The sequence below is a fragment of the Zosterops lateralis genome, assembly GCF_965231275.1.
Source record: "Zosterops lateralis genome assembly, chromosome: 22".
NCBI classification, from domain to species: domain Eukaryota; kingdom Metazoa; phylum Chordata; class Aves; order Passeriformes; family Zosteropidae; genus Zosterops; species Zosterops lateralis.
This window is the reverse complement of record NC_139782.1, coordinates 5,963,122-5,991,042: the sequence shown is the minus strand read 5'-3', so window position 1 is coordinate 5,991,042 and position 27,921 is coordinate 5,963,122. Positions and strand designations below refer to the sequence as shown.

At 45.8% G+C, this 27,921-nt stretch overlaps 1 protein-coding gene across 1 annotated transcript; it reads left to right on the top strand.

The window, feature by feature from the left end:
* Positions 1–1,000: 1,000 nt before the first annotated feature.
* ATAD3A (ATPase family AAA domain containing 3A) lies at positions 1,001–27,420 on the top strand. Its single transcript, XM_083876697.1, has 16 exons — positions 1,001–1,184; positions 1,946–2,022; positions 2,652–2,753; positions 4,193–4,252; positions 4,605–4,674; positions 5,474–5,639; positions 8,038–8,107; positions 10,091–10,246; positions 10,822–10,878; positions 11,791–11,916; positions 12,743–12,867; positions 15,109–15,160; positions 16,437–16,507; positions 18,736–18,903; positions 19,154–19,262; positions 27,023–27,420. The coding sequence occupies exons 2-16, from the start codon at positions 1,978–1,980 to the stop codon at positions 27,200–27,202; spliced, it is 1,557 nt and encodes a 518-aa protein (XP_083732823.1). The 5' UTR covers positions 1,001–1,184; positions 1,946–1,977; the 3' UTR covers positions 27,203–27,420.
* The last annotated feature ends 501 nt before the right edge of the window (positions 27,421–27,921 follow it).

Below are 27,921 nucleotides of genomic sequence, written 5' to 3'. Positions count from 1 at the left end.
TGTTCTGCATTTTTTACACCATTTCAGGCTGGAGGATTCCACCTGTTCCTGACTTCCACAGCATTTCCCATCTCTAAAGCCTTTCCTATCACCTTTCCCAATCCAAGCAGTTGGATTAGGATCTGATTTCCATGGGAAATCCTGCTCTTTATCCCAGGAAACCACAGAAATGGGTTTCTCTCTGGTCCCCTTTTTTTCCCCCCCACTTTTCCATCACCTTTCCCAGGCCAAAATGCTGGATCAGGAGCCAAATTTCAAGGGAAATCCCAGATAACCACAGATCTCCCCTTTTCTGGAGGCTTCTGGCTCATCTTTCCCATTCCAAAATGTTGGATTAGGAGCTGATTTCCAAGGAAATCTTGCTCTTTATCCCAGATCACCACAGCAATGGGTTCCTCTGTGCTCCCCTTTCTGCTTTCCCATCCTCTCTGCCATTCCAGGGAGCAGATTTCCAGGGAAACCCGGAATAACCCCGAGCAGATTTCCAGACAAATCCAGGATAACCCCGAGCAGATTTCCAGGGAAACCCAGGATAACCCCAAACCCCTCAGATTTCCCGGGATAACCCCAAACCCCGCGGATTTCCCGGGATAACCCGGGATAACCCCAAACCCCCGCAGATTTCCCGGGATAACCCCAAACCCCGCAGATTTCCCGGGATAACCCCAAGGCCGTGCCCTCCTCACGGGCCCTTAGCAACGCCCCTCACTCCCGTTGCTACGCGGAAGCGCCTCCCGCCCCATTTGTCCCTCCCGGCTCTCCGTCCCCCCCCCCAACACACAACCCTCCCGCCCCTCCCTCCTCCCTCAACCAATCAAACCCCACACGCGGCGCGTCTTCGCCAATCAGAGCGCGGCGCGGCGCTCCCGCTGACCAATGGGAAAGCGGCCCGCCCTCCGGTGCATGCGCGCGTCTCCCGCGTGGAGCCGCCGCCGCCGCCGCCCTCATGTCGTGGCTGTTCGGGCTGAACCGCGGGGCCGCCCCGGGCGGCGGCGGGGACGCGGCACCGCCGGGCACCGGGACAGGCGCGGGTAGTGGGGCAGGTCTCTCCCTGCCTCCCACACCCGGTGGTGGCAGTGGAAGTGGCGCCGGCGACCGTCAGACGCCCAAGGACAAATGGAGCAACTTCGACCCCACGGGCCTGGAGCGGGCGGCGAAGGCGGCGAGGGAGCTGGACGCGTCCCGTCAGTGAGGGGATGGGGCTGGAGAGCGCCTCAGGGGGTGGAGGTGTGGGGAAAGGCGGTGTGGGAGCAAGGAGAGGGCTCTGCTCCGTGAGGCCCTGCTGTGGGAGGCGAGGGAAGGGCAAGAATCCGGGAAATTCCAGCTGGATGTGAGGAACTGGCTGGAGCAGAGAGCGGAGAGGGTGTGGGGTGTCCCTCGGTGGGGATATTGCAGGTCTGGCTGGACGCAGACAGCTGTGCTGTGCTCTGGGATGAGCCTGTTGCGGCAGGGGAGGCTCTTGGGGCCCTTCAGCCTCAGCCCTGCTGCCAAACCTCGTATCCCATCGGGTCCCGCCTGAGCCGGGCAGCCTCTGGCTCCTCCCTGCTCTCCTGGGGTCAGCATGTCCACTCAGTGAGCTCTGAGTGCTTCCTGCAGGGTTTGAGAGACACCAGAGCACCTTTATAACATCCCGATTCCCTGAATGGTTTGGGTTGGAAAAGACCTTAAAGTGCCACCCCACCATGGGCAGGGACCTTCCACTATCCCAGATTTCTCCAGCCTGCCCTTGGTTGGATCTTTCCCACAGGTGTACTGAGAAGTTTCATAATAATTGAAATTATTAATAACTTAAATAATAATTTATTCCCTGGAGGGTCGAATAAATTATTAGCTCTGCTGTGCTCCAGGCAGGCACAGCTGGAAGAGAATGGGTTGAACGCTCTGAGCATCTTTTTTGCTGAGAAAAGACTTTTCTCACTGTCCATAATCTCTTCCCATTTTCCAGGCCATGCAAAAGATGCTCTGAGCCTTGCCCAGATGCAGGAGCAGACCTTGCAGCTGGAACAGCAAGCCAAACTGAAGGTGTGTTGGAATTCCTCACTGTTGGAACTCCTCAAGCAGCTGCCAGGTTTGGGAGAGGCAAAAATTAAAATGTTTCCTCTGCAAAGGATGATAAGTTTTTCCTTTCTGTTCAGCTTCAGCAAATTGTAGTTATTTGTCTTTAGGGGAAAAAAAAATAGTCATTCTGGAAGGTAAAGTTTGAGCCAATTTGGCCTATTCTGACACATATTTTGTGGCTTTGATTAAAACTTGCATGTCCTGAGTGGGTTTGTAACTGCTGGAATGTCACTGCTGGTTTTGGGGAATGACAAGGGTTTTCTGTAGTTGGGTGAAGGACAGATTTCTGTTTCTCTTATCAAGGAATTTGGGCATTGTCTGGGTGTTGGTTGATCTCTTGGATATGATTTTTAAATTTGTGTTTAATCCCAAAATGATTAATTACAATATTTCTTAAAATCGTTTTATTGTCACAATTTAAGTTTCTTGTGTCAATAATTTAAGTTTCTTGTGTCAATAATTAAGGGCACCACTCCTGCAAGAGGGATTACAAGAATTACAGGAGGGATTCTTGGGATATAATTGTCAGTAAAACTCCTCTCCAGGATGTTCTGCTAATTTCTGGTGATTAAATTCTCTGATTATTCCCCCAGGAATACGAGGCTGCCATAGAACAGCTGAAGAATGAGCAGATCCGGGTGCAGGCAGAAGAGAGAAGGAAAACACTCAATGAAGAAACCAAACAGCATCAAGCAGTAAGGGAATGAGGGGGAAGCCAAGTCAGGGGAGACCTTGTTTGTATCTTCCCTTATAGAAAAGGCAATGATGCATTAATTATCCCTTTCATTATCCCTTTAATTAATTATCCATTTTTGGGACGAGGGGGTTGTGGGCAGCCAGAGGTCTGGGGGTGTTCACAGGCTGTTCTGTCCTGGATTTATAATATTGAGCTGGATTTTTAATCCTTTTGGACTTTAGTTCCCAAATTCTTGAACATCCAAAGGTAGCACTTTCTCTCATTTTGTGTTTTTTTAGGATTTTCCTAAAGAGTTTTTCAGGAGAGTGTTGATGAATACTGGTTTATCAACTCTGTGTGTTAGCCCAGTGAAATGGCTCTGAAGTTATTTTGATATCAGTTTAAAATAGCTTGAAACCCTATTTCTTCTGAATTAAACAGGAAAAATATTTTAAGAGGAGAAGTGATGCAACTCTGAGTAGTTGTGAGCAATGTTGGTTTGTTGTCGCTTGAGTCACTGATGTGCCAATAATCCTGAAACAGGGGAAATAAAGGCTGGCCTTTTATGTTAAAAGCTAAATCACGGTGATTTCTTCCTCTGAGATGAGGGAATTGATTCATTCAGGTGGATTATCCAGCTTGGGAAGTTTGCTGGAACTGTTTATTTGGCACATGGTGCTTTTACCCTGGCAGAGTTTGGACTTTGAGCGGGGCTGGCCCAGGAAGCAGCTGCACATTCAGCTCCTCCCAGGGGTTGGTTCTTCACCTCCTGCAGCTCACAGGACACCATTTGAAGTCCCAGGGTTATTTCAAATCACAGTCAGCTCAGTCTTGGTTTATTCCATGGTGTTTTAGTGTTGCTGAGGAGATAATTCCCAATTCTGTTCTGCTGTCCCTGTGTTTGGAATAGAGAATGATGTCACCTCCCTGATAAAGAGTCCTCCCTGCTGGTGGATGTGGATCCTCAGCCCATTTCTAGTTCAGTGGAGAAAATTTGGGTTTATTTGGAGTTCCAGTGGAAAATTGATAAGAGGAATTAATGAGGAACAAGGAAATCTTTATCAAAACCAGAGCCCATCAGCACATCCTGACAATTCTATTGCTTGCAGTCACCAGTCCAGATAACGTGGTTTAGAACATGAAAACCTTGTTTTTTCCCACTGAAGTCTCCTTTTCTGGGCCAAGAAACACTTGCTCTTTGTTTTGACATCTGTGATCCCTTAAAAATGAAGTCAGACTGTAGAGATTTCTAAATCTCTGTCGAGATTTCTCAGCTCAAGAGAATTTTTGGTGCTGACTGAGGATATTTTGCCTCGCTCACATTCAAATCCAGGATAATTTTTTTGTTTATGCAGATTTTCCTGTTTTACTTGTTTTTTTCCCCCTAAACCTCATTTCCCTGAGGACCAGGCTGTTTTTTAGCTGCCTAATCTGTGTATTCTGTTTTGTTTTTTGAAGAGAGCCCAGTACCAGGACAAACTGGCACGGCAGCGCTACGACGAGCAGATGAGACAGCAGGTAGGATGGATTCCTGCTCTGATCCAGCTGGGAATGGGCTGGGAGCCTTCTTAAATAAATCCAGGAGATGCTCTGAAGCTGTGCCCTGTCCTGCTGGCCAGGTGGCTGATGCTGGACACAGTTTATTTGTATTATCTGCTCAATATCAGCAGTGCTGGACTGGCACATCAAAGGCTGGGCATTAGGGCAAAGCAACAGTTTGGAATTAGGAGGATAAATCTGAGAGATGGGGAGAGGAAAAAGCACTTCAAGCTGAGCAGCAGCTTCTTGGAAATATTTGCAGCACTTAAATTTATGTGTGATGGAGTTCTTACAACATCAGCATCTCTTCTGCTGTCATCTCTCCCTGTAGCAACTTGCCAATGAGGAAAATCTGAGGAAGCAGGAGGAATCTGTGCAGAAGCAGGAGGCCATGAGGCGAGGTGAGTGTTTGGTTCAGCTGCTGAGGGTGTGAGGCCACGTGGAGTCCTTGTGCTGATCTTTGTGCTGTGTTTGATGTCAGATTGGCAAGGACAGGTAAATCCCAGCAGGGATAAAGTTACCAATTCCTTCAAAGATTAGTTTTAGAAAGGGCTGCACTCCTAAACATCTGCCTTGTCACTCCTGGATTTCCCAATAAACTCTCAGCATCTCCTGGTAGAATAACTGAAATTCTGATTTCACACTGGAACAACCTAAAATAAAACAAATTTTGAGGAGGGGAGAAGAACAAAACATCTGAAAGGAGTGGTTGAATCTGTGTCACCTCATCTCCATTCAGTTTCCTGCAGAAAATAAAAAAGCTGCAGCGTGAAACTTGCTTAGTTTCTTTTTTATTGTTGGGAATTGGCAGAACTCCTGGGTTTGCAGAGCTCCACTGGGGTGCAAGTCTCAGAAATGTTGAGGCAATTTGTGTTGGACTGAAAGGGTTGGGAAGGCTGGTTTGCTCTGAGCACAGATGTGCACAGCTGTTCTGTCACCCAGTGAGGGAAGTGTAGTACAAAACAGCTCAGTGATGAAACCCTGTAGGCTTTTGGCTTATTTTATTCTTGGATTTCTCCTTCCACACAATTCTATATTTGAAATAACAAAAACTTCCAAAATCCTGCTCAGAACCAGCAGCTCCATTTTTTACTTCTCTTCACAACAACTTCCCTGAGCTTTTCCTGCTCCCTGGCATTAAACCACTCAAAAACTTAACCTCTCTGCTATCTTTTTTTTTTTATTTTTTTTTAACCCAAGCTACTGTGGAGAAGGAGATGGAGCTGAGGCACAAGAACGAGATGCTGCGGGTGGAGGCGGAGGCGCGGGCGCGCGCCAAGGCCGAGCGCGAGAACGCCGACATCATCCGCGAGCAGATCCGCCTCAAGGCCGCCGAGCACCGCCAGACCGTGCTCGAGTCCCTCAAGTGGGTGCAGGGGAGGGCTTGAGGGTTCTGCAGCTCTGGGGCAGCATGGGGGAAAAGCTGGGGTTTGTTCTTCTGAGGAGGGTCCGCCTGGTGGTTCTCTGAGTGTGTCGCGGTGTGTGGGAGAACATGGGGTTTGTTCCTCTGAGGAGTATCCGCCTGGAGCTTCTACACCTGTGTCCCAGCACATGGGAGAACCTGGGGTTTGTTCCTCTGGTGCTTCTCCACATGTGTCCCAGCACATGAGGGAACCTGGGGTTTGTTCCTTTGGTGCTTCTCCAAGTGTGTTGTCTCAGCGTGTGGGAGAACCTGGGGTTTGTTCCTCTGATGCTTCTCCAAGTCCCAGCATGTTGGAAAAGCCAGGGTTTATTCCACTGAGGAATATCTGCCTGCAGCTTCTATACCTGTGGCCCAGCACATGGGAGAATCTGGGGTTTGTTCCTCTGAGGAATTTGATCCTGGTGCTTCTCCAAGTGTATCCCCATAAGTGAGAGAACCTGGAGTTCGTTCTCTGAGGAGTTTCAGCCTAGTGCTTCTCCAAATGTGTTGTCTCAGTGTGTGGTAGAACCTGGAGCTTGTTCTTCTGGTGCTTCTCCAAGTGTGTCCCCACATGTGGGAAAACCTGGGGTTTGTTCTCTAAGGAATTTCAGCCTGGAATTTCAGCTTTTCCAAGTGTGTTGTCTCAGTGTGTGGTAGAACCTGGAGCTTATTCCTCTGGTGCTTCTCCAAATGGATCTCCACATGTGGGAGAACCTGGGGTTTATTCCTCTGAGGAATTTTATCCTGCTGTTTCTCCAACTGTGTTCCCACATGTTGGAGAACCTGGGGTTTGTTCTCTGAAGAATTTCAGCCTGGTGCTTCTCCAAGTGTGTTGTCCCAGTGTGTGGGAGAACCTGGGGTTTATTCCTCTGGTGCTTCTCCAAGTGTGTCCCAGAGTGTGGGAAAACCTGGGATTAATTCCTCTCAGGATTTTCAGTGTTGTGCTTCTCCGAGTGTCCCCCCCAACACGTGGGAGAACCTGGAGTTTATTCCTCCAAGGTATTTCAGCCTGGTGCTTCTCCAAGTGTATCCTTACATGTGGGAGAACCTGGGGTTTATTCCTCTGAGGAACTTCAGTGTTGTGCTTCTCCAAGTGTGTCCCCACATGTGGGACAACCTGGGGTTTGTTCCTCTGATGCTTCTCCAAGTGTGTCCTGGCCTATGGGAGAACTTGGGGTTTGTTCTCTGAGGAATTTGATCCTGGTGCTTCTCCAAGTGTATCCCCATAAGTGAGAGAACCTGGAATTTGTTCTCTGAGGAGTTTCAGCCTGGTGCTTCTCCAAATGTGTTGTCCCAGAGTGTGGGAGAACCTGGGATTAATTCCTCTCAGGATTTTCAGTGTTGTGCTTCTCCGAGTGTCCCCCCCAACACGTGGGAGAACCTGGAGTTTATTCCTCCAAGGTATTTCAGCCTGGTGCTTCTCCAAGTGTGTCCCAGGGTGTGGGAGAACCTGGGGTTTGTTCCTCTGGTGCTTCTCCACGTGTGTCCCAGCATGTGGAAAAAGCCAGGATTTATTCCTCTGAGGAATTTCAGCCTGGTGCTGCTCCAAGTGTGTCCCAGCACATGGGAGAACCTGAAGTTTGTTCTCTGAGGAATTTCAGCCTGGTGCTTCTCCAAGTGTGTTGTCTCAGTGTGTGGGAGAACCTGGGGTTTGTTCCTCTGGTGCTTCTCCACGTGTGTCCCAGCATGTTGGAAAAACCAGGATTTACTCTGAGAAATTTCAGCCTGGTGCTGCTCCAAGTGTGTCCCAGGGTGTGGGAGAACCTGGGGTTTGTTCCTCTGAGGAATTTCAGTGTTGTGCACCCTGGTGTGAACTCTCTCACTTGTCTCACTACATTGTCACCTGAAGGGCACCCAGGGACATTCACAGTGATAAAATTTTTCTCACAGATTATTTCAAGCCAAATCCTGCAACTCAGTAACTCTGAGAACCCCCTCAGTTCTTTCAGTTCCCCTCAGTTCTTTCAGAACATCCACCACAAAGGTGTAAAGCAGTTTGGCTCCACAGGGATGAGTGTTTTAGGTTTGGAGTTGGTTAATTTTAGGTATTTTGAGAAAAAAAAAAGCTTTAGAGTTAAATACCTACAATTCAGCATAAATAATACATTAAAGAAATAAATTTATACCATCTTAAAGCCAGATGCTTTTTTGGACTTATTCCCAGGTCAGGTATAGCATCAGATGACTATAAATATTTATTTTCCGTACTTGTTCATGTTCCAATTCTGAGGTGAGCCCTTAGCTTTGACTCATTCTGAAGAAGATTATCAACTTTAATACAACCTGAAAGCCTTTAAAATTTATCAATTCAATCTTTGAAATGCCTTTCTCTCTTGCTTTCCTTGCTGTTTGCTTGCCACAGGACAGCTGGGATGCTCTTTGGGGAAGGATTCCGTGCTTTTGTAACAGACTGGGATAAAGTCACAGCCACGGTAAGGTCGGGATATCTGTCAGTAACTTCCAGAAAATGTGTGTTAAACTCCTGATTGTGTCACAGCTTTAGATCTAATTTTGATGTAGCCTAGAGAGCACTTACAGAACTGAAATAAATTGATTAAAAGCCAGAGCAGCATCTTTTCACAGGACAAAAAAGCTTGGTGATGAGATCTTGGGGACATAAAGTTGTTTCTCAGTGTAATACTTACAAAAAAACAGCAGTGAAAATACATTTTTGGTAGCGCGGCTGCTTAAAATAGAAATTTTGCTTTAAATCACTCAGCACCATCTGCTCCACCCTCTGATTTTATACACTCAGGCTGATACAAAACATCCTTTGCCTGAGAGCACTGGGGAGAACAAGAGAAGCTTTTAGTGGCTCCTTTTGTCATCTGTACCTGGGGTGTCTGCAGCATTCAGAGCCTTTTGTAGTTCAATGCTTTGAGCTGTGCATTCATTTGACCCAGATACCAGTTTCCTGCATTATATGGTCATTTTTTGCTTCTGACATGCTCTTCTCTTGTGAATTTGGGACATTTAGATTAAAAAAAAAAAAAAAAGGTAAGTATATTTTTGGAAAGGGGACAACACAGCTGGAACTCATATTTTCTGTTGCTTTGAAATTACTATAAGGTAAGAACTAGTCAGTTATTTTAAGATTCTTGTAAATGAAGCCTGAGTTTTCAGCTCTGTCTTATTTTAAATCCTGCTTTTTCTCTACCTTTTCCCAGCCAAGCAGAACCTCAAAAGTTCTACTTCAAAATTTTTGGTTAATTTACTTTGTTAACTGATCAGAGACCCATTCCTTTGCTTGATACTTTATGACAAACAGACAGGCCCTGTAATCAGACTGATTTTTAGATTTGGCAGTTGGGTTCTTGTTTGATATAAGAACTCACGAGGTTTTAAAGCTTTGTTTCTCTTGTGACATGAACATCAGTGAAGTCCAAAAGTCTGAGAAAATGGCATCAGGCCCATCCAGGCAGAGGGAGCTTTGCTCTGTGCTGGATTTAAGTCTGGATCTAAGAGAGCACGATGAGATCATGGCACTGTTTTTAGAGAGAGGCTGCTAAAAAGGTGAAATCCCTTCAGTATTCTGTGTCTGAGCTGAACTGGGCGTGGAGATCCCTCACTCTTGGCATCCTGGAACTCACAGTTCTGATCATTTTCATGTTTCCACCCAGAGCAGAAGTGATGTCACAGGTTTTCAGCAGAGTGAGAGCGAGCAGATGGTGCCTCATGCTTTATTGAGCAGTGCCACCCTCGTTGTCCTTGAGGCTTTTGACCCTGATCTGTACTTGCAGGAGAAGGCAGCTCATTTTAAAAGCAATTGCTGCGGTTTGCTCTTTTTTTCTCTGATGGAAATTATTGGCATCAGCTTTAAGCTGACTCCTAAGTCTGGAATCTTTCTGCTTCACTGGCAGATCGATGGGAATGTCTCATTTTTGTGGGGTTGCTGAAAGAACAGCCCAGTGCAGTGATGGTAATTCCCATTCCCATGGTGGTTTTGGCTTTGTTGCTCCTCTGGAATCCCTAATTCCCTGTTGTGTTTGGGCTGGCACAGCTGCCACCTTTAGCAAATATTCCCTTTTTGTGCCCTGCCTTGGTGGCAGCCACAATTCACATTTTACCTTGGCTTCTTAAATTCAACTTTTATTTTCTAGTGTGGTGAGGGACATTCTGACTGTTTTATCTTCATTACTCAATTGAGTTAAAAATCTGGACATCCCCACACGTTTTGGATTCAGGACTAAATGCTTCCCTTGTGCTTCCTCTGCCTTTTGCTGTGCAAGAGCAATCAGTGAGCAGAGAGTGTGAGACCTTGACTGTCTGAGCAAGGGATAAAACACCTTACCAAAAATAAACCCCTCCTGGTCAGCGTTTGTCCTGAATCTTAATTCCCCACCACAGGACAGGCAAGAACTGCCTTGCCAAGTTTTTTTTTGCTAATCTTTCCCTCCTTTTTTTTTTCTTTGCAGGTGGCAGGCCTGACCCTGCTGGCAGTGGGGGTTTATTCTGCCAAAAATGCCACGGCTGTGGCAGGGCGTTACATAGAGGCACGGCTGGGAAAACCCTCCCTGGTGAGGGAAACCTCCAGGATCACTGTGCTGGAGGCTCTCAAACACCCCATCAAGGTAAAACTCAGCTTTGTTCCTTTGTTACACTCAGAAAAACTCAGGCTGGGGTTGTCAGTGGGTCTGAATAAATAGAATTAGAATGGATGGGCTGGGCCCACTGGCTCTGAAACATCAAGGTAAAATTCAGTTTTGTTTGTGTGTTAATACTCAGCAAAACTCAGGCTGGGATTGTCACTGGGTCTTGAATAAACAATATTATAGGTAGAATGGATGGGCTGAGGCCACTGGCTCTGAAACATCCCAGCAACATAAAATTCAGTTTTGTTTCTGTGTTAACACTCAGCAAAACTCAGGCTGGGATTGTCAGTGGGACTGAATAAATAGAATTAGAATGGATGGGCTGAGCACAATGGCTCTGAAATATCCCATCAACATAAAATTCATTTTTGTTTCTGTGTTAACACTCAGCAAAACTCAGGCTGGGGTTGTCAGTGGGTCTTGAATAAACAGAATATTGGAAGTGTTATGGATGGGCTGAGCCCCTGGCATTCTATAAGATGTTTTAGTCCAAGTGAGTTGTTAAAACGTGGGTTTTTTTCCTACCTGTGAGTAACTGAATTTGTCCTCTCAAGGTTGGTAAACGTCTCACCAGCAAGGCTCAGGATGCCCTTGAAGGAGTTGTTCTCAGTGTGAGTACTCTGTTTTCCTGTCTTGGGCTGTGAAGGATGACTTGAGATTCTAATTAAGAGCTTTAACTCACTTCCAGAGCTGTAATTCCAGCAGTTTTGGAGTCGTAGCACTCTTGGGACACTGAGACCATAAATAAGCTCCTGTGTTCAGTGTGACATGCATTAAGCAGCCTGTTCACCTTTTTTCCCCCTCTGTGAAAAGCAGTTGGAAGTCTTAGTTCAGTCCTTGCTCTGGTGCAGTTTTCTCTCTGTAGTCAACATTTTAAGATGAAGAATTCCACTTGTGCCATCTGAAGTTAAGGATTACTGAACCCAGACCTGCTTCTAGGCCAAAAAAAAAAAAATCTTAAATATTGTGTGTATTTCCCCACCCTGAGATTGATCCTTGACTTGCTAATTAGTGCTGCTTCTGTATATTTGCTTCTGAATTTGATTTCCTGGTTATCAGGCAAATTTAAAAACTTCTTGAAGCTGCTGAGAGAAAATGCTCCTGCAGGAATAACTCTCTCCAAATGCAGTAGTGATATAAATATGAGTTTATGACTTGAGAAGGAATTAGCACTGCAAAAGAGAGTTGCTTTATGTTTTGACATATCCATATGTCCCAGAGCATGACTTAGGAAGTGAACATTTAGGTGTTATCTGTTCCTAGAGTAGTCACTGCACTGCTTCCTGCACTGCTGCTTTTTCTTACCAAACAATTGTAGCCAAGTGGACAGAAAATCGAGTAAATCCTCACATAGGACAGGAAATGACCTTGGTGTGGAGTCATGAGCAGCTGAAGTTAAACCTTAAAAGCTTGAGCCTGGAGTGCTGCCTCCTTCCTGCAGGTACTGATCTGGGAACCTGGTAGGTGCAGCTCTTCTTTTTGGGATTTTCTGTTCCTTATATTTAACTCTTTTTCCTTTCCAGCCCCAGTTGGAAGCACGTGTGAGGGACATTGCCATAGCCACGAGAAATACAAAAAAGAATAAAAGCCTCTACAGGAATATTCTGATGTATGGTCCTCCTGGCACTGGAAAAACTCTCTTTGCCAAGGTAAAAAAAAAAAATAAAAAATAAAAAATAAACAAACCCTGCCAAGATTCTGCCAACCTGCACTTTGCAAAGTGTTCTGAAAATTCCAGGGCTTGGGAAGCCTCTCTGGGCTGAAATCTGTTTGCTGGAGTGTTGCATAAACATTTTTGTTTCTGTTGGGGAGGGAGGGAAAGGGCAGCCTGCCTGCTTCAGCTCTGAATCAGTGCACCCACTTGGATTCTGGTGCTGAGAGGAGCTTTTCCATCTGGAAAAGGCCTTTGGCAAACTGGGATTTGTGGGAATCACAGCAGCAGCCACTTCATATCCACCTCTGTCTGTTGGGTTTATGTCCTTGGTTAAATGGGTTTTTACAGTCCCAGAGCAGAGACAGCCATGGCTCCATGTGCAGAGGCACTGCCAGGGTGGTTTTTACATGGATTTGAGTCAGAATTTGATTTTTTTTCCTTGTCTGTCCACAAGATCTGAGGTTTCATCAGCTTTTAAACAGTGGCAGATTTGACAAACTGATGCAAGTGAATTTTTTTCCCCTCCATCAATACATTAAACTTAATAATTTTCTGTGAAAATAGCACCTAAAGCTTTCTATGGCACCTACTGGATTTCTAAAGCATAGTTTGGGTTTTTAAAGCCAACAGAGATGGACAGATATGAAAAAAAAAATAAACAATTCACAAATTAAAATTGCCACTAAGTGATAAAGAGCATAAAGAAGCCAATACCTCCCCTCTGCAAATAACCAGACTGAACTGCTTTAATTCCCTCCTCATCCTCCATGGCCTTGCAGTGAAAGAAAGGGATTAATTTGCTGGTTTTTGTTTCATTCCAGAAATTAGCTGTGCACTCAGGCATGGATTATGCCATCATGACAGGAGGGGACGTGGCCCCCATGGGCAGGGAAGGGGTCACAGCCATGCACAAACTCTTTGACTGGGCCAACACCAGCAGGAGAGGGTAAGTTGAGCTTTTATTCAATCCTCAATTTGAGTTTTTGCTCAAAAAAAAAAAAAAATCCCCTCACCATAACCCAGTTCAGCCCTCCAGTTGCTGTTATTGAGGGAGGTAACACTGAGCAAACAGAAGCTCCTGGAGTTTTCCTGGACTGGGTGAATCCTTGTTAATTAGTAATATTTAAAAAGCTTAAAACCTTTACTTTTCTTTTTTTTTTTTCAAACCCTTTTTACACCTTTTACACCTTCAATTTTACTGAACTTTTCCAGATCAGTCATAACTTGATTTTCTGATCTCCCCAAGCAGGAGGAAACTTCCTGCCCACTTGAAAGCTGGGACAAATTTCTTTCAGGGTGATTAATGACCTGACAATAATTAGAAGATTTGGTACAAATCAGGTGTTCACACTCTGGCTGTTCCCTGTTGCAACTGCTCAGATTTTAAACACTGATAGTATTTAAATCCAGCTCCTTGTTTGCTTTTGAGACTCAAGCAGGAGGAGTGAATTATAAGAAATAAAAGAAGATAAGAAGGAGAACGATGCTGAGGTGTAAAAATCACTAACACAAAAAAGAACTTTGGCTTTTTCAATCACCTTTAAAAGCAAATTTTTATCTGCAGAAGAATCCTCACGCTGAGGCTGAATCTTGGCTCCCTGATTCTCTAGGAGTGTGTAGTTAATTTGCTCCTACCAATGTAAATGGATTTTTGCAGTGCACAGGTAGCTGAGGAGTTGTTTGTCCAAGCAGGATGGTAAAATTCAATATTGAGCTTTCAGGGGGTGTAATTTGGGTTTTTGTGCTGGTTTCATCTCAGATCTTTAAAAGTGGCTGCCCAGTGATTTATGTGTTCTCTGATTGCTTCAGATGGACATTATCTTGCAGTGTCTCTTTTAATCCCTGCTTCATTCATCACCTAAATCTTTTCTATTTCCCCTTACAAAGAAGAAAAAAAAAAAAAAAAAAAAGCAGGGAAATGTCCTGAGGATTTAAATTTTTAAACTTCTATCCTGAAGAGCTATAGAAGGGAAGGTATTAGAATTTAAGTGGGCTTAGAATTTAAGTGAGAAGTTGGAAGAGATGTGAGGACACTCAGCTGGATGCTTCCATTAAGGAATTCTTTTACAGCACTGCCTTGGTCTGAATTTTTCTGCCCTGCTGAAAATTTCTGTGCATTTCAGCTTCCTACACTTCCTGATCAAAGCTTACACGTGTCCAGAGAATCAATATTCTCCCTTCCAGCAGCACTGAAGTATTTAAGCATCTTTAATTCTGAATATCCACCAATCTTAGCTGTTGCCTTTATTAGCTGGGAAATTGTGACAACAGACACTTCTCTGCAGAGAATATTTAGGAGAATTTGGGGCTGGGTGGAAGATGTTAATAGGCCTGAAATCTCCTGGAAGACAGCTGGCTTTGAAGGCAGGCAAGGAGGTAATACAAGCTGTGACAGCTTTATGAGCAACCTGGTTCTGTTATTGATAAACATCTTTACAGGCTCAGTCCCTTGGGAAGAGCACTGCCCTTGGGTTAGGAGGGAATTTATTTTGGTGAATAATTCATGGGCTTTATTAATTCACTTCTCCACAGGTAGTAAAACCATTACATTGGTGCTGCTGTGGTTTGGAAAAGAAAAAGCTCACAGAATAACAAAAGCTGGATGAGGAGAGGACTGTGGTTTGAGGTTTTTCAGAGTGGCATAAGGAGGAAAAATGGCAGAGAGGTGTCACTGTCACCAAGATTTCTGTGTTGTGCCCTTGCACACTCCTCTCTGAAGACGAGGGAATGCTGCAATAGCCCTCTCAGACTTCAGCAGGTCCAAATTTCAAATACCCACTGCAGCTTGGCAGTGACATCCAGCCCTGCCAGCCACAAACTACAGACTGTCCCTATGAAAACTCCCATCTAGATTTAAAAACCCACAGGAGCTTAAGCAAGACTAAGGTACATGAGCTTCAATCTGCTTCTGAACAGCAAGAAACAGAACTCCAGAAGCTTGGGGGCAGATTTCTGGCCTGAATTGTGTGACATTTAATCCATTTTTCAGCTGCTGGGCTGGGCCAGGCGCTCACCACGGGCAGGTCAGTGATGAAACGCTGCCCCAGGAAATGATGTTGCTTGTGCAATCCTTTGGGTGTTTTTTTCCAGCTGTGGGAGCCTGGCAGTGGGACAGGATGCTGGAGCCAGCTGAGCCTCTTAAACACTTACCTGTGTCCTGTTAGTGTGCAGTGTTTTCCTTTTGCAGCCTCCTGCTGTTCGTGGACGAGGCGGACGCGTTCCTGCGGAAAAGGGCGACAGTAAGTGCTTGGTGTGTGTCTGCTCCTGCTGCAGGGCCGGCCAGCAGCCTCCTGCACCCGTTATCTGCCAAAAAATCAAAGCTGGCAGGTGCCTCAGTGCTGAACTGATGGCAGAGACAAGAAATCAACGTTTTATGGAGTGGAGTGAGCGTCTCCAAACTGAGAATTCCTGTCCGCGAAAGTTGGGTGGTGATGCCGTGATCATTTTTTGTCTTTTCTTTTAAATATCTCTTGTGTATTCTCAGTATCCTTAATTCCTTAATCTAATATCTTGACATAGTCCTAATATTCTGTTAGGCCAAAAAAACCCAAACATCCTAAAAGCCTTGCCATTAAAGACCAAAAAAACTTAGAGTGCCTTAAAAAATCGAAGTCCCCTCTAAAACACATCCTATAAACTAAAATTTAGTTAAAATTTATAAACCCATCTAAGGGGAAAATACTTTAGAATAAAGAAATATCACACTATTCATTCAAACCTCTTATTAAAACATCTTTATTAAATATGCTAATTTACAAAATCTATACAATTGTATGTGTGCTGTCCCGTGAATGTACATTTCCTAAAAATAAAAATCCTTATTAAATATCAGGATAAAAACCCTTTATCCCTTCAGTCTTAATTTTAAGACCAAGGAAAAGGCATCAGTGGTCCTGTCCTGTTGGGGGTTTTGCAGCAGGAAAAGAGGAAGGAAAGAGATTTATATTTAAAGGTTTTTCTTGCTGGTACCTTGCAGGGTTTGGCCTTTGTCCCCACAGATATTTATTATTGCAAAACTGCTTTTTGCTACATGGACAAAGTTACAGCAGCATCTTCCCCTGTAGGAATAATCTGTGTTTCCCAAGTCAGTCCCCACATTGTACATCCAGTCTGGAACTGCTACTCCAGTCCCAGTTGTGTATTTAAAGAGCTCTCCAGGAGGTTTTTTTTTTATTGTGTGAGTGAATCCTTTGCTTATTTTCCTGTAAGTATCACACTGGGCTTCCCAGATAAAATAACAGGAAAAACCACCTGGGCCAGTGGCCAGAGCATTGGGTTTGAAACCTCAAATCACTGGATGAGTGTGGATAAATCTCAGATAAAAAATATAAATTGATTTTTTTTTCCCTCCGTGGTCTTTCAGAGCTTTGGATTCTGCTGTAATGCAAGTGCTTGGCAATAACAAAATTCCCTGTTCCTTTGAACAGAATTCCCTTTGTCCATAATGCTGCTTAAAGCTGTGACCTGCCTGCAGTCCCTCTGCAGCTGATCCTCCTCTGGGTTTCTTCTTTGCAGGAGAAAATCAGTGAAGATCTCAGAGCAACTTTAAATGCATTTCTGCACAGAACGGGGCAGCACAGCAACAAGTGAGTATCCACTTTCTACAGCTATTTCCTTGGGTTGAGGAAAAAGTCTTTAAAAAGTCTCTGGTGTACAAATAGAAGTTGGGAATTATCTGTGCTGCTGAGGGGTTGAAAAAAAATCTGCAGAGAATATAGAATATTCTCCTTTCAGTTTATGTGCTGAATGGAGTTTGGTGCTCCTTCAACTTTTCCTGGCACTTGGAAATCAGAACAGAAGAATTTTATTTTTTTTTTATCCTGAGACTGGGGTTGTATTTGGACATCTTGAGTGTCTTGATGTTGATATTTTCTTTCTTGTTAAGTTATTATTTATACAAGAGCCCAGGAAAATCACTACCACAAAAATTCAGAGTTCATCCTGGCTGGGTGCTTCATGTTCCCTGGAAAAAACACTTTTAGTGATGCTCATTCCTCTCCAGTGACCTGGGCAGGAACTTTGAGGCAGTTGAGTTCCCATCTGACTCCATTTTTTTCCCTCTGACTCCATTTCTTTCCATCTGGCTCCTCGTGGGATCCCAGAGCTGTTCCCTCCTTGCTGAGGTGACAAAGTGACAATGTCACTGTCCCCCAGCCCTGCTCACCTTGTCACCTCCATGAGAACTTCAGCCAAATCCATTTCCTTGCTGTCATAATAGAAAAGTGACCTTTCCTCCACCTTTCTCAAATAATATTTGATTTTTATTTTTATTTTTTTGAGTGTGAACTTTACTCTGTTGTTAAAACTTCTCCTTTTTTCACAATTGAGCCAACAAGAAAAGTCATCTCTGGCTTTATGTGGGGAAAGTGAGGATTTTAATGATGAACTCCCCCTCAGTGAGGTTGGAATAAAAGACTTTTTTAAGTAACCTCATGACATTGAAATAAATATCCTGGAAGGTCACTGTTCCATGACATTTTCTGTCCTTGGGGTCTCTTGAACTTGTTGGGACCAATGCAGCTGGAACTGATAATTGCTTTTGTGTATCTTCTCTGTCCCAGAGGTGCCTGGGAAAAAGGTGTTTTTCTAAAAGAAATAAATTGCTAGAAAGCAAAGTGTTGATCCTGCAAGAGCCTTGGTTTCCCCCTTTGGGAGGAGAGCAAATCTTTTCTGAAATGATACATGGACTTGCTCTATAAAGCTGTGTTCAGTATAATTATTATTATTATTATTATTATTATTATTATTATTATTAACTGATATTTGCAAGAATAAACACAATAAATATTTCTCCTGCAGATCAGGGACAGGCAGGGGATGGTTCTTTCTTTCTCCTGATGTTAAATTGCCTTGAAAGAGCTCTGGGGGTGATTTTTGGGTGCTGGGGATGACTCTGCCTCTCCTCTGCTCTCGTTTGCGATGAGCTCTCACATCAAATTCAGCCCTGATTTCAACTGTGAGCTATTTGAGGACACTCAACATGCCCTGGTGATTCATACACTGCTTTTTTACTTCTGAGCAGCCTTATTGCTGCTCTGGGCAAGGAGCAGTGCTGCATCCACGAGTGGGAGGGAGCTCACTGCAATGGGTGTAATGGGCCGTGTAAATGGGGCTGCTTTGGTGAGACCCTGAGGAGACTCTTCCTTCAGCAAAGAATTGGCACCAGGATTGGGGAATTACTGCCTTTAAACTTCACCAAAATTCATCTTATTAGAATAGCTGGCTGTCTGAATATCAACTTGTGTTTCTGCAAGTTTTTTGTTGGTGGAAAAGCCAAAAGAAAAGTCTTGTCTCGGCCAAGTCATCTCCAGAAATGACAGCAGAGAACACGGCCCCTTGTAGCCAATGATTCAACCAGACAGCAAGAACATCAATATTCCAATAGCTGTGCTTAAAAGCCCATTTCAAATTATTAGGCACTATTAAACTGGTGACATCAATTAAAGCATTAAAGTATTGGCACGGGGAAGAAGCATCATTACAAAGCAATAAAAGAAAAAAAAAAAAAAAAGGGTTTCCAGCTCCAAAATGCAGCAAGACCTGGAGCAGCACATCTGTATCGTGGATCTGCACCCATCAGACTGTTCTAAACAGCCCAAAACACATTTTAGTGCAGTGTTTGAAGTGCTGTGAAAGCCATTTCTAAGGAATCCAGTTTTTTTTCCCAGCTGATGAAACATTTTTAATCCCAACCACGGCAGCTCCCGACGTTCAGACTTAGTTCATCGATTTTTATTTTTACAGCTTTGTCAGTCTATCTTTTTTTTTTTTTTTCCTCCTTCTTCTTTTTTTTTTTTTTTCTCCCTAATTCCAGGTTTATGCTTGTTTTAGCAAGCAACCAGCCTGAGCAGTTTGACTGGGCCATCAATGACAGGATAGATGAGATGGTGAACTTCGACCTGCCCCAGCTGGAGGAGCGCGAGCGGCTCGTCAGGATGTATTTCGACCAGCACGTCCTGAAACCAGCCACGGAGGGCAAACAGTGGGTACCCCTCACAATTCTCCCACCTTGGAGAGTTCTCTTTCTTTTCTTGCTTTTCCTCGTTCCCTTTTCCTGTAAATTCTGCCTATAACTCCACTTTGAACAAGAGTTGGGAGATGCCTCTCGATGCGATGCCATCCCAGATATTTGTTGTGAACTTAAAATTCAGGAGGCAGTAATGTAAAGAGGAAACTGTAGGAATTCCTGTGGTGTGGCTGCACATCAACCAAAAGGTTGTTCTGCCTTTCAGGAGGTTGAAGCTGGCCCAGTTTGATTATGGCAAGAAGTGCTCAGAGATTGCCAGGCTGACCGAGGGCATGTCCGGCCGGGAGATCTCCCAGCTCGCTGTGGCCTGGCAGGTGAGTGGGCCTTCCCTTCCCTTCCCCTTCCCTTCCCCTTCCCTTCCCCTTCCCTTCCCCTTCCCTTCCCCTTCCCTTCCCCTTCCCTTCCCCTTCCCTTCCCCTTCCCTTCCCCTTCCCTTCCCCTTCCCTTCCCCTTCCCTTCCCCTTCCCTTCCCCTTCCCTTCCCCTTCCCTTCCCCTTCCCTTCCCCTTCCCTTCCCCTTCCCTTCCCCTTCCCTTCCCCTTCCCTTCCCCTTCCCTTCCCCTTCCCTTCCCCTTCCCTTCCCCTTCCCTTCCCCTTCCCTTCCCCTTCCCTTCCCCTTCCCTTCCCCTTCCCTTCCCCTTCCCTTCCCCTTCCCTTCCCCTTCCCTTCCCCTTCCCTTTTCCCCTTCCCTTCCCCTTCCCTTCCCCTTCCCTTCCCCTTCCCTTTTCCCCTTCCCTTTTCCCCTTCCCTTTTCCCCTTCCCTTTTCCCCTTCCCTTTTCCCCTTCCCTTTTCCCCTTCCCTTTTCCCCTTCCCTTTTCCCCTTCCCTTTTCCCCTTCCCTTTTCCCCTTCCCTTTTCCCCTTCCCTTTTCCCCTTCCCTTTTCCCCTTCCCTTTTCCCCTTCCCTTTTCCCCTTCCCTTTTCCCCTTCCCTTTTCCCTCCCTGGAAGGTTTGAGGTGTTGATTCTGAAGTCTCAGATCATCTTTCCCTGTGAAAATCTGTTTTGTCCATGGGGTGGTACCAGAGCACTGCTGGATCTGGGGTGATTGTTGAAATACCACCATAATTCCTATAATTCCTCATCCCATAAAGAGGAGCAGTTTGGATAATCCCTAATGGGGAATCCTTTATGAAATTTAAATAAATCAGGTGAGTTTGGAGTGACTTTGGGCAGTCCATGCTGGCCACACTCAGGTCCAGCTCAGGAAGCCCAGCAGAAGGAGGTGCCTGGTGTTGTTGCCCTCATTAGGGCACTAAACCATCCTCCTTCTCTTCTTTCTTCTAAACCCTTAAAGTACAACTTGAGCTATTAAAGGAACAAAACTAACAGGAATTGGAACTGAAAAAAAATAAATATTTCTCCCGTAGATAAAAACAAGAATTGCAGTCACTTGGAGTACAATTATCCACATGCTCAGCAAGCTTTAGTTGTTTCTTTTTGGTTTTTTTGGGTTTTTTTGAATCAGGTTTTCATCTTATTTTGTCACAGCTGCCAGTTTCTTACTTGGATTTTTGTATTTCCATAAACTAACCTAGAAATATCAACTGAAGGAATGTGCTCCAGTTTGTGTGTCATGTAACCTACTCATGTCACCTTCCTTTCAGGGATTGTAAAAACAAAGTGGCTTTTTGTTTAGTTCTTAAATTTTTAATTTAGTTTAGCAGCTCACAAACATCTTAGGAAACATCTCATTCCTTCTACTAAAGGTTTTCCCTCTTTTAAAGGACAGAAATATTTATCTTTTGATAAAGGATGTAATTTCTAGTATAAATTAATTTTATTTGCAGTAGTCATGAGCTGAGGTCCAGCTGGAGTGCTGTTAATTCTTATTTTATTCCTTGGTAGCACACTGCTGGTTAATTTTCCTGTATAATTTCTGTGATATTGAATCATATTTCAAAATATGTGCTGTCATCTGCCCCATGTATGTGAAAGGCTTTGCTGCCAACTATTTCCTGTAATAAGGACTTGTGATAAATGATCCTTTTGCTTTTTATCACCCCATATCACCAAGTTTGTCATTACTCCCCAGGAATGACCTCAGCTTTTATCATTTATCCTTTAAGTGCTGGTGAAGGGAGGGGAATAAAAAAGGTGGGGGTGACTAATTTTCCCTTGACAGCTTCTTAAAAATGTACCTCGTGCTGCCAGCACTATTTAACAAGGTTTGATGTGGGATTGCAGCAGGAAGTTGTGCTCCTCTCTGCTCTCGTGAAACACTCAAAGGCTTTAAAAAAAACACACAGGAGAGGGTGGGGAGAAATATTTGAGTTGGTTGGATACAGCGAGAAGCTTAATCAGGGTTAAAAATGAGGGTTAAAAATGAGGGTTAAAAATGAGGGTTAAAAATGAGGGTTAAAAATGAGAGTTAAAAATGAGAGTTATCTCATTTCTCGTTGCTCAGGAAGGGGAGTGGGATGTGCCCAGGGGTCACTGAGCAGCCCGGGGACTGGACATGAAGGTAATCCAGGGTAAGAATTGCCTTGGGAGCTGCCTGCCAGAGCTGGTGATGCTCTGGGGGTTATTTTTCAGTCACTTGTGATGTTTTAGGATTTCAGCTTTTCTATTTTTCATATATTTGTAATCCTGCAGTTCTTTAGTGCAGAACTCTAAAGTCCATATTGAGTGTGAGCTGCTGGATTCACATTTTGGTCAGACACAACAATTCCTCTCCAGGCCTGGGGATCAAGGACACCGGCCCTGAGAAATTGAAATAAAAGTGATTTAGGGGCAGCAAACTTGGGGTAAATTCCTTCATTACCTGAAGCTCTAATTGGAGAATTAACCCCCAAATGGACCAAACTGATAAAAGTGTGAAAACCCATGACCTGTGGTCCATTTTTTGGATGAGGAATTTGGAGCTGTGACCCAGTGGAGCTGCTGTTTCTGCCAGCTCTGGCCACTGCCCTTGGCAAGACGTGTCCCCTCTGCCTTTGGGGTTTTTTTTCCCTGTTTGAAGCCCCTCAACAGCTTTGGAGAAAAGCCTCTCTCCATGCCAGGTGTGTTTTACTCACCCCCAACTGAAATCCTGAGTGCTGTTGGTATTTTAAGCTCTGTTTTAGCACTGGTGACTCCTTTGTGGCTGCTCCACTGCTCTGCACTCTCAGGGAAGGTTTAAGGCTGCAGTTTTCAAGCCTTTCTGGCAGTTTTCCTGCCTCAAATTCCTGCTCTCCTTCCCGTGGTGCTGGTGCACCCCTGTGGATGGCTGAGCTCTGAACTGGGTCAGGGAGCTGAGCAGAGATAAAAATAGCTTGGCAAGACCAGTTAACTGCATAGCTACAGTGTTTGGGGTAAGGTAGGGGCTGCAGGAACCAGGATCTGACTCCAAAAAATCCATTTCAGGCTTCCCAAATCCTTACCAGGATGGAGCAGCTGCAGGGTGCTTATGTAGCAGAGATATTCTCTATTTCTTACATCTCATATCAATATATCAATTTTTTTGTCAGTTAATTCCCTTTTAATTCAAAGTGCTGCCTGCCAAAGGTGGGAAATAATCTGATTACAGAATATCCTGGGCTGGGAAAAACCCACAAAGATCCTCCAGGTCCATCTGTGGGCCCTGCAGGGCTCAAACCCCACCCTGAATACACACCTGAGCTTTGGTCCTGTGCACAGAAAGGTGTTTGTGTGACCCTGATGGGAGCTGGGGGAGCCTCTGGAATCCTCAGCAGCTCTGGGATCATCTTCCCCTTCCCAGAACTGCATCCCACAGATGGTTTGGGGAAATCCTGAAGCTTTTTAGGAGGTGAAAACATCACAAGGATCAGCTTTTCCCTGGGACAGCAGCAGTGGCCACTCTGTCCTGTGTCCTTGCAGGCAGTTCCCACGAGGATTTTCCTGCCAATATTGCCTTTAAAAAGCCATCTCAGTTATAGCTGCAGCTTTCAGAGGCTTAACTCCACCATAAACTGGATTGGAGATGGATTGGGCTGTCATTTACATGAAGTTTTAGCCCGCTGCTGTTTCAGTCTGGCTCTGTCTGTCCTGAATTTACCAACAGGGAGAAGAAAAAAAAAAAAAAAAAAAGATGCAGAAAAGCCAAGAGTGTAACCTCTAGCACTGGGAAAAATATTGCTGTCTGGCACAGCTAACAGTGTGCGTGCTAGAAATCCATTTTAATCTCTTCTGCAGAAGACTGAGCCATTCCCTTTTGTCCTTGTGCTTTTCCATTGCCCTTTATGGCTCCAGCGTGGACTGAGATGCATTTTCACCTTAAAAATTCCCCTCAGCTCTCTGTTTGTAGTCGTGTGCTCCCTTCCCCAGCGCTGTACTCAAACCTGGCTGATGTGCTTTAAGATAAAATGTCAAAACCAAAAAGCAACCTTTCACTATTCCGAGCTGTAATCTTGGAAAATTGTTTTGGCAGCATTTCAGGAGAATTCCCAGGAGTTTTATGTCCCAGTGTGAGCTTCCTGTCATTTCCTTGCCTTTTATGCCACTGACATAAATGCCTTTTTTTTATTTTTTTTTCCTTTTCTCCCTGAACCTTGTTTATATTTTAAAAATAGCTGTTGTATTTTTGTGAAGCTTTTTTTTTTTTTTTTTTAATCAGGCTAAATTCATTATAAATGGGATAGAAATGATACAGAGGAGTCTGGCCAGGTTAAAATAAACAAACCACGAGTCTTGGCTGAAATGAAGCATGAGGTCATTTAGGCTGGACTTGTCATCTGTTCCATCCTCCACCAAAACAAATTTATTTCATAATTAGGTTTGAGGGGATAAAACAGGAATTGCTGCACTGGAGAAAATGGGTTAAAATCTGTCCATGCAGGAGGCAGAGGTATGAATATAAATGAAGCTTGGTCCCATTTTTGTGTGTGTGTGTGTGTGTGTGTGTGTGTGTGCAAGCTACTCCCAGAAGGGGCAGCTGCTTCTCCCATTTGCTTTCTTGACAGCGAGGGCCTAAGGCTTTCTAAAAATAGAAAGTCATTGAGAAAATCAACAGAGCATGAACTGCACAGCTTTGCAGGAGGTTCCACACTGGGCTGGATGGGCTGTGCAGTGGCAGGGAGGAGGAGGGCAGGCAAGGCATCCTTCCCTCTCTGAGCTCTGCAAGCACAAAAATCCAAGCAGAGCCCTTTTTTAATTATTTTAAAACACCCCACCAGAGCTGCATTGAGAGTCCTGCAATAAAAAATCAAAAATTTGAAAAGGAGGTATGAATAAAACCTTTCCAGTGTTGTCCTTTTTTGCAGAGAGGACTGGAGGGGTTGGGAGAGGTGCTGAGGGAATATTTGGCAGGTTCTGGAAGCAGAAGTGGCAGCCTCAAGTGCTGAGGATCCTGCTCAGGCAGTGAGAGCAGCACAAGAGCCTTTATTGCAGAGAAAATTCTCTATTTATTCTCTATTTCTCTATTTCCAGGACTTTCTCCTTCTCTGCTCTCCCTCCCCCAGGCCAGTGTTTACTCCTGGTTTGAAGCAGGAGCACCAGCCTGACTTGGCAGCGCTGCCTGGAGGAAGGATTTGCACAGGGGGAAAGGATTTGATGTTGCTTGCAAGAAAAAACCAGCTCTGGTGGTTTGTGCAAGGACACCTTAGGTGGTTTAACCAGTTCCCCCACAAAAAAAAAAAAAAAAAAAAAAAAAAAAGGCTGGAAAATAGGTTAGGGAGCCTAAAAACCAACCTTTTTGGTCATTTCTGGAAATAATTATTCTTCCTGCAATGAGGTAATAGGCAGCAGTGTGGTGACAGCAGAGCAACAGCTCATCCTGGGCTTTGTCCTCTCCCCCATGGGCATTTCTGGGCAGTGTGGAGGTGTAAAAGGGTCACTCTGGAGTTTGTTTCTGTGCTGCTTTCACTGCCAGCCTCGTTTTCTTGCCGGGATCGATGTTTTTGCACCATCAGTAATTGATGGGAGCCCGTGTGTGACGCCTCAGAGTCACACTGCAGTGAGATCAGAGTTAGTGTTCCTTGTTATAGGGGACAGGAGGGTTGGCACGGGACAGTCCAGGATGTGGGGATGAGTTTGGGGGCTCTTAGGGCCAGGGTGGTTGTGGGGAGCTGCAGGGTACAAGTTTGGGGATCTTAGAGCCAGGATGGCCGTGGGTGGCTGTGGGGTGGCTGTGAGGAGCTGCAGGGTACAAGTTTGGGCTCTTAGGGCCAGGATAGTTGTGGGGAACTTCAGGATGGCCATGAGAAGCTGCAGGGTGGCTGTGGGGAGCTGTAGGGTACAAGTTTGGGAATCCTAGGGGCAGGATGGCCGTGGGGAGCTGCAGGATGGCTGTGAGGAGCTGCAGGGTACAAATTTGGGGATCTTAGGGCCAGGATAGTTGTGGGGAACTTCAGGATGGCCATGGGAAGCTGCAGGATGGTTGTGGGGAGCTGTAGGGTCCAAGTATGAGGCTTTTAGGGGCAGAATGGCCACGGGGAGCTGCAGGATGACTGTGGGTAGCTGCAGGGTAAAAGTTTGGGGCTCTTAGAGCCAGGATAGTTGTGGAGAGCTGCAGGGTGACTCTGGGGAGCTGCAGGGTACGTTTTGGGGCTCTTTGGACCAGGATAGTTGTGGGGAGCTGCAGGGTACAAGTTGTGGCTCTTAGGGCCAGGATAAATGTGGGGAGCTGCAGGGTACAAGTTTGGGGCTCTTAGGGCCAGAGTGGCTGTGGGGAGCTGCAGGGTGGCCATGGGGAGCTGCAGGATGACTGTGGAGAGCTGCAGGATGGTTGTGGGGAGCTGCAGGGTACAAGTTTGGGGCTCTTAGGGCCAGGGTAGTTGTGGGTAGCTGTAGGATGGTCATGAGGAGCTGCAGGGTACAAGTTTGGGGCTCTTAGGGCCAGGATGGCCATGGGGAGCTGCAGGATACAAGTTTGGAGATCCTAAAGCCAGGATGGCTGTGGGGAGCTGCAGGATGACTTTGGGGAGCTGCAGGGTAAAAGTTTGTGGCTTTTAGGGCCAGAATAGCCATGGGGGGCTCCCACCCCTCATCCCAAGCTCCCTCACCCCCTGAGCACAGCACAGAGCCTCTCACAGGAGCACTTGCAGAGGGAGGAACCAGATTTAGAAATCTGCAGCTCGGGGGCTGCTCTGTTACCTTGGAGATGGGTGCAGCTGACAGCACAAGCATCCTTCCCTGGCTCCCAGGCTGTGCTGGCATCTGCAGGAGGGCCAGGCTGAGCCCCAGCTGTCCTGTGTGTCCCCTGCAGCACAGGGGACATCCCTCTGCTGCTGCCTCACAGGCCTGTCCCCCCTGTGGGCTGTTGGATGAGGGTGGCAGGAGCTGCCAGCCCTGTCCCCAAGGAGCTCTGGGCACGTTTGTGCCTCTCCCAGCTCCCAGTGTTTGCCAGCAGGGCTGGGGAGGGGAGGAAAGGGAAGGTCCTGTGGGCATTTGGGGAGCTGAGACAGCACAGGAGTGATGCAGGAGGAAAGCAGGATCAGGGCACATTAAACAGCATTTTAGAGGCACCACATTGCCCGTGTTCCCCCCAGCACTGACATTCAAACAAGTGTTCAAACAATTTTCTGTTGCTTCAGATGGAGTTGTTTCATCACCCCCCTGCACCCACCTCTCTTCACTTTATATGTGCAGCTCTTTTAGAGCAGGAGAGTCTCACCCTGATTTTTTTTCAGCCTTCTGATGGTTTGCATTTCTGGACTCAGGTTCTCACTCATGTAACATAAACAAAGAGTGATGTTTTGAAAAACTGTTCATTTTTTCCTGGGGGAAGGACAAACTGATGGACTTCTAACTGGGGGAAGGACAAATTGCTGGACTTGTAACTTGACCAGTAGAGTCAGAGAAGTGTCAACCTCACGACCCAATTGCTGATCAGGTTCCAAACACTATTTAAACCCTAATCCCAAAAATAAGTTTTCTTTTTTTTCTGCTCTCACAACTAGACAGTGTGAGTGTGGTTCTTTCGTGTCCATCTGGTGCCAGGAGAGGAAATTTAAATGAGTCAAGTGTGAGAAACAGAGGGCTTTAATTCCCAGGCAATCCAGATGAGCAGAGCCGCTCATTGAGAGAGTGTGCCATGGGGGGAAATCCTGCATGGAGAAGACAACAACAGGGACAGGGAGCAGTCTGAGCTGTCCCCTGAGGCCAGAAATGCCATCTCTGAGGTGTCCTTGTCCCCACAGGCAGCAGCCTACGCCTCCGAGGACGGGGTGCTCACCGAGGCCATGATCGACGCCCGCGTGGCCGACGCGGTGCAGCAGCACCGGCAGAAGATGGAGTGGCTGAAGACAGAAGGGGCTGAAGCCACCAAAGGGACTGACAGGAACCCCCTGCTGCCTTTCCCCAAAGGGACAGCCGTGTGAGAGAAGCCTGAGAGGCTCCAGTGAGGAGGGAAAAGCTTGGGAGGGGCTCCTGGGCAAAGGTTTGGTGGGATCGGGTGCGGAGAGCAGCCCTGGGGAAGGGAGGAGCTGCTGCTGGTGCTGCTGCCTCGGGCCTCGTGGTTTCAAACTGCACCAGAAAAACAAAGTGGTTTCAATAAGGCAGAAGGAACTGAATTAAAGGACCTCTTGCTGCAATACCACTGGCTGTGTTGGTGTCTATGGCCTGTCCTGCTGGAGAGGCACAAACCCCAAATCCTTGTGAGTTGTTTCCCAGCACCAGGAGCCTGTGGGGACCCAGGGATTGTCCAACCTGACACTCCCATACATTTAAATTTGTAGGGTTTGTGCTCCAGCAGAAGCATTTGCCACCATTTTGCCCAGATCCTGCCCCTGACACAGCTCATATCTCTGGATGGCATCACTTGAGTTGCCCCTCAGAGTCTCAGAGGAAATTTTTTTCTTACAAAAGTGGATTTGGGGGGAGATTCACGGAGTTGGAGTCAGCACAGGTGGACTGAGAGCAGCCCCACATATTTTTGTCCCCCCAAGTAAACCAATTTTGGGGCACACAGATCCTGCATGAGTGGGGTTTGTTTGCTGCCATCCAGCTGCTCTTGCACCACGACTTTTCTTGCTGCATTTCTGGAACAGCTGAGAAAAAAATGTGCCATTGTCAAGCCCTGAACACGAGCCTGTCTTGA

Coding starts and splice junctions, on each gene's coding strand:
- ATAD3A (XM_083876697.1), top strand. CDS start 1,978: ATGCAGGAGCAGACCTTGCAGCTGGAACAGCAAGCCAAACTGAAG. Junction 8,108..10,090: donor GGGATAAAGTCACAGCCACG/GTAAGGTCGGGA, acceptor TTTTCTTTGCAG/GTGGCAGGCCTGACCCTGCT. Junction 10,247..10,821: donor CTCTCAAACACCCCATCAAG/GTAAAACTCAGC, acceptor TGTCCTCTCAAG/GTTGGTAAACGTCTCACCAG.